This window comes from Pocillopora damicornis, chromosome 10 (genome assembly GCF_964200805.1).
Source record: "Pocillopora damicornis chromosome 10, jaPocDami1.2, whole genome shotgun sequence".
Taxonomy (NCBI): domain Eukaryota; kingdom Metazoa; phylum Cnidaria; class Anthozoa; order Scleractinia; family Pocilloporidae; genus Pocillopora; species Pocillopora damicornis.
The window spans coordinates 20,111,650-20,128,744 of NC_142679.1; the positions used below are offsets into that span (position 1 = coordinate 20,111,650).

The 17,095-nt window shown below is 34.7% G+C and overlaps 2 protein-coding genes across 5 annotated transcripts in view; one reads left to right on the top strand and one right to left on the bottom strand.

The window, feature by feature from the left end:
• The window catches only part of LOC149039319 (uncharacterized), a 167,393-nt gene that overhangs the window by 95,946 nt on the left and 54,352 nt on the right, over nucleotides 1–17,095 (top strand). The gene's annotated exons all lie outside the window — the stretch shown is intronic.
• LOC113664619 (unconventional myosin-XV) overlaps nucleotides 1–17,095 on the bottom strand; it is a 42,925-nt gene that overhangs the window by 24,162 nt on the left and 1,668 nt on the right. For 2 of the 4 annotated variants that reach the window (XM_027180243.2, XM_027180242.2), the window contains exons 1-25: nucleotides 16,830–17,044; nucleotides 12,623–12,727; nucleotides 11,997–12,076; nucleotides 11,221–11,284; nucleotides 10,862–10,971; nucleotides 9,951–10,122; nucleotides 9,462–9,565; nucleotides 9,173–9,239; nucleotides 8,951–9,064; nucleotides 8,679–8,762; nucleotides 8,459–8,536; nucleotides 8,249–8,362; nucleotides 7,773–7,831; nucleotides 7,098–7,221; nucleotides 6,597–6,692; nucleotides 6,210–6,341; nucleotides 5,873–5,998; nucleotides 4,521–4,598; nucleotides 4,208–4,380; nucleotides 3,740–3,785; nucleotides 3,508–3,632; nucleotides 2,958–3,078; nucleotides 2,696–2,782; nucleotides 2,164–2,252; nucleotides 843–927 (exon numbers count right to left, since the gene is read on the bottom strand). In XM_027180243.2, the coding sequence (XP_027036044.2) occupies nucleotides 843–927; nucleotides 2,164–2,252; nucleotides 2,696–2,782; nucleotides 2,958–3,078; nucleotides 3,508–3,632; nucleotides 3,740–3,785; nucleotides 4,208–4,380; nucleotides 4,521–4,598; nucleotides 5,873–5,998; nucleotides 6,210–6,341; nucleotides 6,597–6,692; nucleotides 7,098–7,221; nucleotides 7,773–7,831; nucleotides 8,249–8,362; nucleotides 8,459–8,536; nucleotides 8,679–8,762; nucleotides 8,951–9,064; nucleotides 9,173–9,239; nucleotides 9,462–9,565; nucleotides 9,951–10,122; nucleotides 10,862–10,971; nucleotides 11,221–11,284; nucleotides 11,997–12,076; nucleotides 12,623–12,727; nucleotides 16,830–16,946 (2,550 nt within the window). In that variant the 5' untranslated portion in view covers nucleotides 16,947–17,044. Of the gene's footprint in view, nucleotides 1–842; nucleotides 928–2,163; nucleotides 2,253–2,695; nucleotides 2,783–2,957; nucleotides 3,079–3,507; nucleotides 3,633–3,739; nucleotides 3,786–4,207; nucleotides 4,381–4,520; nucleotides 4,599–5,872; nucleotides 5,999–6,209; nucleotides 6,342–6,596; nucleotides 6,693–7,097; nucleotides 7,222–7,772; nucleotides 7,832–8,248; nucleotides 8,363–8,458; nucleotides 8,537–8,678; nucleotides 8,763–8,950; nucleotides 9,065–9,172; nucleotides 9,240–9,461; nucleotides 9,566–9,950; nucleotides 10,123–10,861; nucleotides 10,972–11,220; nucleotides 11,285–11,996; nucleotides 12,077–12,622; nucleotides 12,728–15,302; nucleotides 15,700–16,829; nucleotides 17,045–17,095 lie in introns of those variants that run through there. The other 2 variants (XM_027180244.2, XM_089185248.1) reach the window with 2 other exon arrangements.

Sequence of the window (17,095 nt, forward strand, 5' to 3'; positions counted from 1 at the left end):
CTATATTTTAAATCTAGCATACTGGTTTATTTATAGTAGCTGCTGTAAACTATAAACGCACTACCAAAAAAAAAATGAATTCTCCATCATGAACTCATAAACAGGTTCCTTTCACATTGGATAATTCTCTTTTAACCATTTAGCCTTTCATCTTATTGCACTTTGTAAATCTCAACATGCTACATCACATCAAAACAATAATTTAGATGATCTCACAAATGTATTAATAACTACTGAAATTTAATGCATTCATAACAAAATCATAATAAACACTTCTTCAATAAATTAGAGTAGCTTTTAAAGACATAATGAATGTTCCAGACTAATGTAAATTTTCATGCTTCTGTGTGCAGCAAATAAGGTGTGATTGCTACAGTTGTAGGTTATATCTTTCATGCAATCTGGAAATTGCAAGTTAATGAAAAATGTTAAGACCACTTGCTAAAATGAAAACTTGAACAGTATGTGATGAAATAGAGTCATTGGCTTACTTAAATTGGCTTCTTACATGACTGTATACATTGCATGTAATTGTTGTTTGGCACAAATTCATTTTATTTCCTAATATATGATGCAGAGAAGGTTACTAACCCTATAGATTCTACCTACTGTAACTCACATAGAGCCCAGTATTTTTTGTTTTCAGACTGAAAATATATTGCATACAGAGTATGTTGATAACCAATACATGTGTGTTCTCACTATCACTGGAATGAGAAAATGTATACACTGTATGCATCTCCACCAAAAAATTACTAGCCCCACCAATACAAAATTCAAATATACAGATAATAAAAATATTTTCTTTTTTACTGTAATATCTTTAAGACTGAGTAACTGACCTTCAAGAAAGCTCGTCTATGTCTCTGCATCCTATAAATTGCCTGGAGAAGGATGAATCCTTTTCTTGCCTTTAAATATTTATTTCTGCATGATAAAAGAAGGAACAAGGACAAGTATGAGACGATGCTATTCATCAGTCAAAAGGCCAATATATAGGGCCACTTCTTTCAAAGGCAGTTCACAATAATCCAGGATTAAAAGTTTAACTTGTCCTTGATTTCTCTTGAAATAATACATATATTAGAGCTTACTTTTTCAGAGGTTTTACCTTAGCATGAAATGGAACTGAAGGAAAACACAATTAGAACTGTCTGCAGAGCTACAAAACTAACTACGAAATGTATTGGCTAACCCTTGGTTAGCTAAATAATCCTTTAAACAACTTGCCCCAGAAAACTAAACATGACTAAGCAGAGACAAAAATAATCAAGATGAATTTTCTTATGTAAGGTGAACAGCTGGTCACACCTGTCAAATCATTAGGACTAAAAGGCGAGCTTACTATGAACTTTATAATTCAAAATTGTACCCTGGCTCTCCAATAGAATCCTATCCATTAAAAACAATTTTATGTCAAGCCAGGGGTTGAACAATAATAAGTTACACAAAGTTTTTTTTTTATGATGATAAGTGAAGTTTTCTTTTCTTGTTTTTTTTAACTTCAGTTTTTCCAATGCAAGGATTTCTAATATCTAGATTTAGCCAAGCCTAAAAGCAGAGCTTGCATTTTTTTTTTTCCCCTGCACATCTCAAGGACACAATGCCTTGCCCCAGCCAGGACTAGAACCCGATTACTGAACAAAGCCGTGGCGTTGGCATGCCTGCGGTACAGTTGACCATGCATGTTAAAAGTAGCACCTTGTATGGTCATACGGTCGTACGCCCAAATTTTTTAGGCTTGATGGGTTACTACTATTTTGTATAATTATGGGGCTATGCTCTGCGAGCTCTGCTGTAAAAATATATAGTTTACATCTTCTTCCACTTGCATCATTATTCCTCTTTATCAGTTCCTTTTCTAATATAACAGAACCAAATTGGATTGAAAAATAAACAGCCATCTGGAACAAAATATACATATACAGGAAAAATCAAAGAGCCTACACTGAAAGGTTATGGAGATTAGCCACTGTATGTCACACCACCAAATCTGATAAAACAGCTCCATAGCTTACACATATAAATCTCAATTAAAATAACAACCATGATGGTAAAAAGCATATATGAGGAAATAGATAATTATTCAAAAAACACAAAAAACCTTATGCCTGGATACAGTAGAAAAGAACTGTTTCGGAAAGTGCAACCAATTCATCATACCTTTCTAAAATGCGACGTGTATTACTTTGAATAACAATTGCAGCCTTCTTCATTTTAAGGTATCTGTTATTGAGGTAATATCCACGCATCTAAAAAAAATGAATGATACAAATGAGTTCAAATCAGTGCACTGACTGCAAACTAAATTCATGCTTAGAGGAGAAACAACATCATATCCTACAGAAAATGATAATTAAAATTTATTTTTAATTAAATTCAAAACGAAAAAAGTGCTACTTTACATGTCTCCTTATATACCCCCTTCAACCCTTTAACTATTAGGAGTGACTGGCTTCTAATTTCTCCTCACAGAATCACCCTTGAATCATATGTAAAGGTTATGAGAATAAAGGAAATGATCACCAATTTAGGAAGCTCCTGTCTTTTCAAACAAATTCTCCTTGTCAGTACCAGAGGAATTGTAAAAAGAAGCAGTGTGGAGAATATCAATATCAATGTTGGGGTGTAAAGAGTTTACACAAACAAAGATAAAACTGTACATATATTCTATAGTTTGAAAAGTCAATCATACCCGTGCTTGAATGACGATGGCCATACGGTTGAGCTTAGCCATTCTGGCCTCTTCTAGAGCTCCATGAAGATCCTCTTTGAGAAAAACCTGCGTATGAAAGTATACATATTAAACATAGATACAAGTACAAGAATGCCAGATGGGTTCTAGGGAATACCCAAGCTCATTTCAAGAATATTCCTTTCTCTATCTTTTATTCCACTCTCTATATCAATTTGTCAGAAATAATGAATTTAAACTAACCCTTCCTATTTTTAATTACCTTTGTTTTTCCAAACTGGAAGCTCTCAGGTTCAATCTTGTCTAGAAGTTTCAGAAGTTGGGACACATTTTCTTTTTGATTTGGACTACTCAGATCAACATGGGAGGATATGCACTGATACCTTTAAAAAAATTAATGCATACATGTTATCAAGGTTGGGAGCTTTACCAACCTTCTAGTAATATTTCATAAACCACCCCTTTCTTCAGTTTTCTGTAGGGAAGCCATTGTTAAGGCCAAAACAATGCAGCTATTTTAAGAAGTAGTTGTACTAAGCAATATGTCACACATAAGACATTAAAGTTCCCTACTTGAACCAGATTCAGAATCAGATTCAATGTCACACTCCAGGCTCACATTCCTGTCACCATTTGCTTCATATTGAGCACAAAAACAAACAAATTGCCTACATGAACCTCCAATGGTGATATGGTGATACAAAACAATATTGAGCATGTTGACAATATCTCTGACCTCAAATTAGGTTTTAGTTCTCAAGAATATCACAGTATTTAATGCATCAATATTACCAGGCACCTTGCACTCATACCTTTTAATAAAATCTGCATATCCATATCTGATTGGATAGCCAGCTTTTCGGATCTTGACAGTTTCCACAATCCCACAATATCTTAGTTGCTCAACAACAAGAGGAATTTCAAATTTTCCTGGTGCCTGGAATACCAATGTTCGCAGATTAGTATCATAAGAAATGCTTCATTGTAATGACAGAGCAACAAAGGAAAAGTTCATCACAATTATTAAGCTCAAGAATGGTATACCTTTGTACTGTTTGGCTTAATACACCTCACAAAGAACGGGTTACAACTGAAAGGAAAGAGAAACGTTTAGAACTACTGCAAGTATGGCCATGCTTGCAAGTGACAGAGAAATAGATAAAATTCATGGATTCTAGATTCTAAAATCAAGCTCCACAAATTTGGGAAAGAGAAGAAAAGTTGGAAAAAGTTCAAAAAGAGGCAAAACTTTTTTCATGTTCTAGAAATCAACAAAAAATACTAGACCATTTCCAAATTTACCATAACTTTGTTCTGAAGTAAATCTAGCAAAAGAGGGAACATCACACCCTCTGATTAAAATCCAGGAAACAAGAGCTGCAAGTATTTTAATTCATCAGTTTTAACTCTTAGGACTTTTAAGTACAAGAGATCTATTGCAAGGAATGATTGCGCAATGAAGACACACAAATCACAGAGGCTGAACTTCTAATTAAGAAATAGTAAACATACCTCTTCATGGCAACCACCAGTTTAATCAGGGAGTCATTAAATTTGCCACAAACTGTTGGTCTTTTTTTCTGACCCAATGGCAATCTTAACGAGTTCTTTGGTTGAGAGGGAAGTTTTAATCCTTTTATTGAAAATTCCTCACTTTGAAGTTCTGGAAATAGCTCTTGAATGAACTGTAGACATCCAATCAAAAATCACATAATTTATTAAACATCTAATTGAAGCATGATGGACAATTTCTGACATCTCAAACTTACATGTAGAGAAATTCAGTTACTTGTTAGTAAACATAATTCTTGAATTAAGTACTCACTTTGTTGTGACAGCTTGAAATAAGATCTTCAAGATCAGGTTTGAGACCATCCCTGTTCTTTTCCAGAAACCCAGCCACCTAAACACATTAATAAGAGACTTAATGTGTGAAGTTTTTATATGAAATAATTCATATTTGTACTGCGGTTGTAGATGAAAGTGAAATGTGATCATCGCAGTAAATTTTCCAATTTAAGCAATTGGAAAGAAGAAGCCTGAAAAAAATCAGGGCTTCAACGGGATTCGAACCCGTGACCTCCGCGATACCGGTGCGATGCTCTACCAACTGAGCTATGAAGCCACACATTGGGAGCGAGGTCAATTTATTGAGTTCATATCTTCCCGTGCAGTGAAATGATGTGAAGTTTTTATATGAAATAATTCATATTTGTACTGCGGTTGTAGATGAAAGTGAAATTGCTTAAATTGGAAAATTTACTGCGATGATCACATTTCACTTTCATCTACAACCGCAGTACAAATATGAATTATTTCATATAAAAACTTCACATCATTTCACTGCACGGGAAGATATGAACTCAATAAATTGACCTCGCTCCCAATGTGTGGCTTCATAGCTCAGTTGGTAGAGCATCGCACCGGTATCGCGGAGGTCACGGGTTCGAATCCCGTTGAAGCCCTGATTTTTTTCAGGCTTCTTCTTTCCAATTGCTTAAATTGGAAAATTTACTGCGATGATCACATTTCACTTTCATCTACAACCGCAGTACAAATATGAATTATTTCATATAAAAACTTCACATCATTTCACTGCACGGGAAGATATGAACTCAATAAATTGACCTCGCTCCCAATGTGTGGCTTCATAGCTCAGTTGGTAGAGCATCGCACCGGTATCGCGGAGGTCACGGGTTCGAATCCCGTTGAAGCCCTGATTTTTTTCAGGCTTCTTCTTTCCAATTGCTTAAATTGGAAAATTTACTGCGATGATCACATTTCACTTTCAGACTTAATGTGTGTTTTCATTATTTGAGGATTTGTAAAAATACATGTGATATGTAAGAATATTTTGTTTATCAGAAAATTGAAGTCTGGCCAAATTGCTTTCATTGATAACCATAACTGACTGACTATGGCTAGTTTCCTTGAGCATCCTTGCTTTGTCTCCAAAAAATGACAAACAACTGATTTAAACTGATTTAAAAAAAAACACCTATGCAGGATTTACTTGAAGAGAGACTGAGATAATGATTGCCCAGAATGATTACTTGGCTAGGAAAAGCAGACCAACTGAAATACAAACAATGAATCAAAGTACTGTATGTATCTGTCATGTACCTTTTATGAATTATCTCTATATAAATCACCACCCACCAGCTGGTGATATCTCACCTGATATGAGACTGTACCAGCATAGTGACAAACTGAAAATTCTGGTTTTGGAGTTTTGGGTTTTTCATAAAATTTGTTCTGCCCATGGTGATGATGGCACTTCTCCAAAAATGACAAGTCATCTGCCTGTTGACATCCAGCAAAGATTAAAATTGACATTAAAACTAATTTTAGTACATAGCTGTTCACATACAGAGTTCAACAAAGAGCTGGGCCATAAGTAAGGTGAATGGTAAACCTGCACATTTCTTCTAGCAGACCTACCAAACATCAACACTGCATTCTACCCACTGAAGAAAATTTCAAAGGGAAATAAGAAAAAAGAATTTGTACTGACCTTAGGAAAGCTTGTAGCATCAGCTAGAACATGTATCAATCCAAAAGGAGGCTTGGCTAATAGGTCAAGTCTTGGCTGATTATCAAAAAATGGAATGTCTGTCCAGCGGATGTGTTCACTGGCATACTCATCCTACACACAAACAAGCAATGAAAATAATTTTTCAAAATTAATCCACAGACAAAACGTGCAAAGACACATTTTCAAATAACATGTATACTTACTTAAATGCATATAAGACATATACTGCAGAAAGACCTTTTGACAAGCAAAATTTGTTGCACAAGTTTTATGAATTCAAAACAAATTTTGATAAAATAATAAAAAGAAAAGTATGCTTGAGTATGCTATATACATGTATATTGCTTATTTAAATGTCTGACTCACTTGTTCCATCCTGAAGACAAACTGGTTGAAAAAAAACTGCAGAGTTTCATTTGCAAAATTGATACACAACTGCTCAAAGCTGTTCTTTTCAAAATCCTTTAAACATGGAAAAAAAAAATGTTAAAAACAATAAAGGGAAAAATTGAAATATCAACAAATAGATCTTAAGAATAAAAGACTGAAACTTTGAAAATCTAATCACTACTCAAAAGTAATCATTCAAATTTATCACTTTGCTGTTCATGAATTCAAACAGATATGGAAAAAACACAAACAATTGTTGTACTGTGCAGTTAGAAGACACAGATGGTGGCCAAGGAGTTGCTTCATGAACAAATCCTTTCAGTATCAAGGGTAGATCAAGATATTCTTGAATAAAATCCACATCATGGCATCTTGGTCATAAAGGCAACAGGACAAAAAAATACTTCCAACAAGATGATCTCTGAGAGGGGCTTCCCAGCAATCAAAACAAGTTTTGCATCTAAGCACATAGCTTACCTCAAAGCCAAAGATATCAAGCACAGCAATAGACATCTGCATCTTGCCTTTGAATATGATGTTATTCACTTTGCTGATCAGCCAACCAAACAGTTGTGTATATATTTCCTTTGCAAGTGCATCCCTGTGAAGATTATAACACACAGCATAAATTTTAATCCAAGAGCAAGGACTGTTGTCAGTGAAAGTGAAAACCAAAATTCAGCAACCAGAACCAAAGTCATCATTAGAGTCAAGTAAGTTGATTCTTTAAACTGTGGTGCTGCTTTGGTGGGAGAATATAACAGGGTAATTAAGTATTATCAACAGAGCTGATAATGTAAATTTGGCTACCATAAAGAGTTTCAAAGCTGACCTTTCAAGTGTTAGCCATAAGAGTGAATGAGGAAGGGCTAATACTTGAAACATCAGCTTTGAAACTCTTTACAGCGACTAAGTTGATTCTTTGCCTTGACTCTTAGGACAGGTTTCTCTGTAGTTAAACAAACAGAAGTCAATTTTACTATAAAATGCAAATGAAAATAGTCACTGTGATGACTTTGATATTGATTTATTCAGAGAGTAACTCATTCAATAATTAGCTTTAACATTCTGAGGCAACCTAGCATAAAATCTTTTCTTTTTCTACCCAAGATACATGATACCAAGATTATGGATAGGGTGACTGATCCTTACCGTGCATCTAAAGCTTGATCTGCGGACCTGGGACTCTTGACTTTAGAGTTTCCTGCTGTCTACAATGGACAAGAACATGCAGGTTCAAATGTTGGCATTGAAAGCAAGGTTTAAAGTAAATTTTAAAAGTACCTGTACTGTAGGAATGCAATGGTCTTATTTCCCTGCACTCTGTGATTGATCTGAAAAACTCATGTCATGCCACCTTGTCAGCTTTTCAGATCCCAATATAAAACCAACTATGAATTGCTTTTGTTCGTTTCTAGCCTTTCATTAACTTAATATTCACTTTTGCTCTGAATCCTTATGGTATAATTTCTTAATGAGTTTTACCAATCTCATCCAAAAGGCACTTAAAGTCAGTAATAAATGACCTATCAGAACAAGTTTTTTTAATGCTTTCAATTATCATAAATAACAATGCATGTACTTAATTATACACCAAATTTTATAATCATCATCATCTGCCAACTTACTGTTTCTTTCTGGGTCAAACATACAACCAGATTTTGAGTATCAAGCCCAAGTAACTGAGAAATAATGGCGACTTCATTTTGACTCATAATAACTGCTGCTTCCTGGCCACCAGCCTGACAAAACATATAAGGAATTACAGCCATTGTATTTGATAATAATTCACTCCTGTTCAGAAATGGTCAAACCCATCAATTCAGTGGAAATAGTACCTCTGTCTTTCCAAAGTCCACATTTCCTAAGTGTAAAATGATTGCCAGAACTTCAAATATTCCCTCTTTCTCATTTTCCTAGGGAAAAAAAAATGAAAAAAATTATGTAAGTATCTGCATGTATCTGAGCCAACTACTTTCAATTTGTTAATGAAAATAATTTTTTCATAGTAGAACATCAGTTTTTTCTTTTTTTTATGCTGTTGAATATGAAACTTACAGATATTCCAAGGATATCCATGGCTCTGACGACATTTTGAAAGTGGGATTCTTCTCTTCTGTCTGGTATGACACTTGCATTACCCTAGAAAAGTTGATGTTACAAGGTTAAGACATTCTGTTGTATTGCATCCAATTCAACTCACTTACACATTGATCATATCAGCAAAAGAAAAGAGCCCATAATAAAATTATCACTTGAATTGTGCATAGTCTAGGAGTAAACTCACTCCAGTAGAACATAAGTTACAAATGCTTCATAGTTCATTGTACCTGGTTAAGGTAAAAGAAGTCTACAGCACTTGTAAGACTCAATTTCTGCTTCTGCTGCTCAGATAATCCACAAAGGGCCTCATAAAATATGTGGTAATTCCTCTCTCCAATGGCCTATAAAAGCAACAGAAAAAATGCTCATTTGCAAACAGTTTTCACAAAAGAAGCTCTGCATAACTCAAAAAGATAGAGACAAAGTGAAATATTTCTGTACACTAATACCTGTCCAACAATCCTGGATCTTTCAAGCAAATATTCAGACACTCGTCCACCAGCAATTTTACCCTCACTATTAAAACAAATAAAACTAACTCATATAACTGCATAACCTTATCTAACATAAGGTTCTACAACTTGCAGGAACGCAATTATGGCTTTAAAATAACAGTCAAAGAATATGGACCTTATAGCAAAAACCAAATTTCTTTTGATGATTTGAAAAGAAATTAATTCTTCAAATGAAAAAAAAAAATATAATTTATATATAATTGCACCCATAAAATACACACACCTATCATAAAAAACCTCCAAGTATTTTCCAAATCTACTAGAATTGTCATTCACCACTGTCTTGGCATTTCCAAATGATTCGAGTAGAGGAGTTGCTTCTACAATCTAAAAACACAAAACAAAACAAAACAAGAACAATCCAATAATTCAATTCTATTTGGTTTGAAACTTGGGACTTTTTAATTGCATATAAATATTTCATATGATCAAGTATCAATAACTCATAACATAACAAACACAATTAAAGTTTACTCTTTTCACTGAAAGCATTAAAAGATCAATACTCTAATGGAATAAGAAGTTAACCTGATGAATTAATTAGTTCATAAGAATTGAGATGGGTTATCTGACATTTTCACTGTAAAATCAGAGCTTCCAACCTATTGGAAATTTAATGTAGATCCAAAAATTATACACAAAATCATTTCCTAAAATTCAACATTTATCAATTGAAACATTTTTATTTTCATTGGTTTTTTTTCATATGTACCTGTTTTGTTACTGCATTGCGATTTGTTCGATTGATAGCTGCCAAAAACTCAACAAGTAACCTAGTGGATTCAGTTTTTCCAGCACCACTCTCTCCACTGATGACAATAGCTTGTTTGTGTTCAGTCCGTAACATGGTCTCATGTGCTGCATTGCCAATTGCATAAATGTGTCTGAAAAGTACAATTGCATTATTGCTTAAAAATGTAAAACTTGAGACTCACATTACGCTTAAAGCAAATCAAGTATCCTTACAGTTCAGTGCTGCAAGCTCACATACTTTTAAGTTACCAATTGGCGATAGAAAACCAGAAAATGGTTACCTATTTGGTAACTAGCACTGAAAGTTTAATTTTTGTTGCTACAACTTGTTCTACTCTCCCTGGCAACTAATGTTGTTCCAGCGTGGAGCGCTGCTATTGTAGTGTCAACTGACTTAGCCTTTACACCCTGAACACCCCAATATCAATATCCAAACTCCCTACACTCTCCTCCATACAAATTCCTTTGGTACTGACAAGGAGAACTTGTTAAATAATCAAGAAAACTTGTTAGGTTGGCGATCATTTCCTTTATTCTCATGATCTCAATGAATGATTCCGCAATGTTACAGTACGGAGAGAAGAGATGCTGGTCACTTTTAGGATTTAAAGGGTTAAAGAGCAGTGAAAACTTTCTGATGTGATCAGTACTATATACTGAGAAGCCTCAGTCTGTGTTCTAAAAACAGTTCATGGTAAAGTATTCTGGAATCAACATTTTTGCATATGTAAATCAACAGACTTCTATGTGTAGCCTACACCATAAAGGTCTGTAACAAGCGAAAAAAATCATACCATGTATTTCAAAATGAAAGGCACTAAGTGTTTTATTTTTCATGAAAATGTTCACAATGTGTGTTATTTTACTTACGGTGGAAGAGCACTTAATGATGCACCATGGTATTTCCGTAGTGTCTCAGGGCCATAGACATCATATGGCATGTAAGGATTTACTGCCACTAATATACTGCCAATATATGTCTACAATGAGCAAAAAAAATATTATTTTAAATATAATATGATAATATATAATATAATAATACAATCAGTTCAGAGTAACTTCTGTATAATCACAAAAATAATTTCTAAGTGCAAAATTTCACATGCAATTTTATCAGAAACTGTACCAGAAAGTTTTCAAAACAATGCTACAGAAGCTGTGATATTGGAATTTTATCACTGAAATATATGAACAATAACCATAAAAATTAAGTTTGGAATAAAACTTACATAAATCTGGTCCTGTCTGTATCTTTTACGAATGTTGTACAAAATTGATCCAACATGTAAGTCACTGTGGTGATTGTAAAAATTGAAATTGCATTTCAATTTAATCATTTGATATGACAAGTACACAGTGGGGTAAAGCATTACAACTCAACCACAAACAAAGACACCTCAAATAAAACATGGCTTGGTTTTACAAGCATAGAGGCTCATTGCTGCCAAAGCTTATCCTGATGAGGTGGGTTTGACTATTACTGCTCCTTCTAGATCTAATGCCAGTACATCACAATTTACCTGCCCAGAAATGTTTCAAGTTTACCAGACAGTTGGCCAGTACCCTATTTTATCTCCTGGCTAAAAAAAGGCATTGTTTTGTCAACAGTCTTGCCCAAGAACATAATACCATGACCCACAAACTTCTCATACAACCACCACAACCTCTAAATACAGAAGTTTATTGTTCCCACCACTCAGTTACCAGTTCACTCCCAAAAGAAATAATCTCCTGGCAAGTATTATAGCATATGTATAACTGACATAAAACCAATTAAAAGTAAAATATAATTATGCCTGATAGGGACTTGTGTCGGGTTCATTTGGAGAATCACCAGCTCATAACAAAATTATAGGCATAACGACAGCAACATAAAAACAGAAAACCTGAGCTAGGTTGAGCCCTGAGACTCTGAAACCCACCCTGTCTTTGCTTCACACCAGTTAGAGACACAAACACTCTCTCAAGGTTTCAAATCTGTTCAAGAAGATACACATTTACTCACTCCATTTTTATCATGTCATCCATCCCATGTATATCCAACTCCTGTCTTGGAATGACAGCATTTCCACGGACTGTGTGAACCTTTTATTTAAAAGAAAAAAAATTAAAAGTTTTGAACTAATCCTGAGGGTCTCATAATGCAGCTTATTGGAAATAGCCAGAAGTTATTCTGGTTTCTGTAACACAGCTGGATGGATAATAGTATTGCTTCTCTTTTTCAGCAAGATAGGATGGCTGCATGTACAAAAAACTAGTTCACCTCTTTTTTTTACACTTACCTACTTTTCTAAAATAATCTCTAAGTATAAACAAACCTACAGTGCACACCATGAACAAACCTCTACTAAGAAAAATAACATTGTAACTGAAAATTGTGCTTTCAGCATGGTTGGAGAGCACTAATGAGGATTATCATGCTTCTGGAAAAAAAGACTCAAAAAAATTTCTGCATCAAAGAGGTTGGCACCTAAAAGGGTTTCAAATGTTTTTGGTATGGTCTTATTAGAGCTGCTGATCTATGACTCTCAGCTAGAGTACAAACCACACACTCTTTGTCTTCCATCAACATTTTAAATAAAACTACCAAACTGCCACAAGATTTAAACATTTGCTTTAAGTAAAAAATACCTGCCCATCTTCTTGATGCTGCACTTTGACATCCTGCCCAACAAATGACAACAACTTCCCTGGCAGCAGATACCCCACATTGCCATCAAACCAAACTAAGGATCCCTTAAAAAAAGACAATAATAATGAATCAAGAGACTTATATTTCCCACTTCCAGCTTTCAACCCTTAAGTACCATTTGTTCTTGTCCTCATGCAGTAGAATTATTATGAAGAAAATTCTTCACACATTTGGCCTTAAAATACTGCCATGAAATATTTTTGCAACCAACATTGCAACGCACCACTGTCATTATCAAGTCAAAAAAATGAGCTGATAAAAAAGCTTAATTCTTGGTAACTTAATTAAGAACAAATGCAAGTGTTAAGAATGCCATAACAAACAACACATTTTACATGACTAACTAGCCTTATGCCCTCAAGATAAAATATACCGAATGCATTTTAAAAACAAATACATACAATAAAAAACATGTGATTTCTTGTAAACAAGTCCAGAGAGTTTGATATTTTGTACACTGGTTCAAGATATCTTCAACTACTAAATCATCAGCTCTGCCTTTTCTTGTTACCATTCTGCTAGATCATGTATCCACACGATGAGATGTTTTAATCACTTTTAGAAGTCAAGGGTTTAATGCTTTGCTCAGATAATACAATGCATTGTTTAATTTGGCGGTTTCTTTTTTTAATGTTCTTATTATCTACTACCATGGTAATTACTGAAGAAAACTAAAATTTAATCCAAGAATAAAATTGAAACAAAATCTCTAAATTAAAAAAATGAGCAGAACTGCTAGCCACAGAAGAAATCATGCTTTCTCAAACTTGGATACACAAAGTTGTGCAGTAGATTCAGCCTTTACTGCCTAAGATCATGCACTAGACATTTTACATCTCAAGAGAGAGAAATAAAAAATTCATGTGATACATTGTTGAGTTATATGAGCACTTGGGAGGTAATAACACTCAAGAAGTGTCAGAAAACCATTCACTAACAGCCCATGATCCTTTTAAAGCTTCTTATAAGTTTTTTAAACATTCCTGTGTGCATATATAACTCAACAAAGAACTTTGTAGATTTCTTCATTACATAAAATTTGACAGATATGAAACAGTGGATCCTTAGAAATGGATAGTTAATAAATCATCAAATGTCTTTAAAGGCATCAAATGGCATGACATACAGGGAACAATAACCAGAAACAGACTAAAATATTGAACAGGCTAATCCATATTATGTCTACAACACAAAATGGCTGAGCACAATCAATGAGGACATGTCTGAGCAAGCGAATGTGTCCACTTTCAACTGTGACCTGTGAGGCTAAAAACTGCCTCAAATTACATCAGATTTGCTTTTACAGCCACTGCAGAAAACCTCAAACATTTGCATACGTCCCAGCTTTCAACAAGAGAAACAGATACCATGTAATGAGGTTGTGAAAAAAAAAAAAAACAACAGTGGAACTAAAGGAACTGCTTTACTTGCATTCTTAAACTTTTAGTGTGAATATGCTCAAGAAACTTGAATAATTTCTGACATCAACTTAAATTTTAAAAACAAAAATATATATTATGCAGGTTGTTCTAAAAAACATATAGTCTAGATCGAGCCTATGAAAATGCAGAAACTCGTGAGGTCAGTGACATCTGAATGACGAAAAAAGACTATTGTAGAATATTGATTTCGTGGACTCATTCCTGAAGAGCTTTGCATAACTTTATAGGTCATGATAGTCAAGAAATGTAGATCAGATTGCAGTCAATCCGGATTGTAAACAAACTTATAAAATTTTCGATCTCACGGTACCTGTCGCGAAAAGAACAATGTAATTCAATAAGTTTTATTTCCAATTCAAATTTAAAAAATAGCACACATATGATAATGCCTCCTTTGAAAACAGAAAGCTCAAAAAGCATACAAACATCGCGGTACAACAAAGCTGAAATTGTTCTCTAAAACACTACCGGCTGGTGAGGGTAAACTTAAAAGATACCTTCAATGTGGTCGATTAATTTGCGAACATCCTGAGATGTTGTAAATGAGTATCGTAAACTATTAACTTTGTAATTGCCTTCGGCAAACCAGCAATGGCTTACCAATAATTAAAGCTACAGATTGTTCAAGAAGATACGACAACGAATGCTTTAGCAAGAGATTGGGTGCTAGTAGTTTAACAAGATTATTGCTGCAAGCGCCATCCCTAGCTTACAAGTGCGAAGATAAGTGCGCAATTCCGGAAAAGCGGTATCCAATTTTCGTTGAAATGAATTTGGGGCGAAGAGCGATTTAGTTGTGAACAGATAGCATCGTTTCGTGCGTTCTTGTTTGGTCTTCTTACGAGAGTAAAACAAAACAAAACTTATCGAGTTCTTGATTTATTTGTTAGTTTTCAAACAAGGCAAAGATACCAAAGCCTCTTCCATAAAAGAAATGTACACACATATGATCCCTGTGTATATGGGAAAATATGCGCTAAAGCAATCGAACAGACGATATATTGAACACCCTACACGAAATATACGACAAGGATTTGGAGTTAAAACATAATAATGGCGAATAAAAGACAAATATACCATGAAAATCAAATACATCCTGGTTGCAAATGCGATGTGCCCAGACGAAAACAAAATCTATCAAGAGCTTGTAGCACAATATCAAATCTCATAAACCTACCACAGATAGTCCGCTCGACATGGATGCCAACTCAAAGTTTTCCTTAGGCAACTGAAAGCCTCCAATTCAAGGCTGAACAGATAGAAAATTTAGTGTCCCCGTTTGACGGCCTCTCGTTATCTACAAACTCTGAATAACTGATCCAAACACTCACTCTCGGAAAATATTTCATGCTTAGTAACCGTGCCACCCACTCTCCCATCAAAATAGCACCAGCGCAACAACAAAATCTGAGACCAATTTCTCTACATAACATACAGATGCACTCACACAACTTTAGAAATACGAGCAAGATTTCGCTTGAAGACGATGTGGATTATTTTTGGTGCTGTTTTTTTCACGCTTACAACAGTTCTAAAAAAGCTCCACGAAAAACGGATGCCCACCACAAAAGTTTACATTCTTTTTGAATGACTCATGGTTATTGAATCAAATAATTACGTTAGCTTAATTTTCTTCAGCCCTAGGCACTTTTAATTTCCAACTTTTTCAGTCAAATCTTCATTTTAATAACAACATCCGCTTTAATTCAAAACTGGAAATCGAAACAGAAAGTGAAACTCAAGTTATTTTTAACCCCTTTTTTTTCCGGTAAGACACGGCCGAGCGCACAAATGCATTCAGTATTGTCTGGAAGGTGCAATAAATTTCCACGTCATATTAACATAAAGTTATTCATGCTTTATAACTCAGGTGACATGACTTGAAAAGAAAAGAAACAATTACATAGTTTTTCGATTAAAAAAATCTGTTACTTGTAAAAATAAAACTTATATGTCTTATATCTGCAATGGAAGTCAAGTTCATGTTATTTTGTTAACATCCACTGAAAAATTTGAACAAACTTTCAACCGACACTAAGTGTTATATTGACGACTTTAATCTCGCCTTAGTTTTTTACAACGTAATATTTGCATGACACGGGACTGAGGCGACGTGATGCTGAGTGAATATCAAACAAATTTTGCGAAGAATTTTCACTAATGTGATTTTTAAATGCTCAAGGGTGACGAATCTCGTACAGTCCAGCAAACAGATTACGCGCGAAAGATCATCTGTTCGGGCGGTTTTCTGGCGCAACAACATTATTTCAAAAGAACACAACGAAAAAGACACAACAGTTAACCTTAAGCTGATCGCTCTACCAGTTAGTTAATTTTTCGCGAAAGAATTCAACAATGTACATGCTTTGAAAAGTTTGTTTTTTGTGATTGGTTGTGGCGAAATACTTGCGTTGTAGGCGGCTCTGGTTTAAAAAAACCCGCTTTAATAACAATTTGCGTGTAACTCGCTCTTAAGACAGAAAATTACAATTAGCTGGCTAATTTGTCGGTTCACTACTCATTCGTGATTCGCCGACAAAGGATTACATACAGAGTAAATAAAGCCCAAGTTCGCTGAGACAGAGAGAACGTCAACAAAAAAGAAACCATTCCTATTCGAACGTTCACGACGAACGGGTAGGCCTACTTTGTGGTTAAAAGTTATTTTACCGCGTTAATTGAGTTGAATAAGAAAAGGAAATACCTCTACGATTCCGTGGAAGGCCAACAGTTCTCGATTAGTCTCTAGTCCTGGGCGAAATGAAGTAGGAATATTTTCAACAAGGTCTTCTCTGAAGCTAACCCTCTTTTTACGAATCATTTTAACCCTTTACAGGGGCTAACTTCGGCCCCTTGAACTAAACTTACAGCGCTGACGATTAGCACGCGTTAAAACCTTATTTCATAACCAAAAATATTTCCACAAAAACACCTCACGCAATATATTTGACCATTGATCGCTTAGATGTT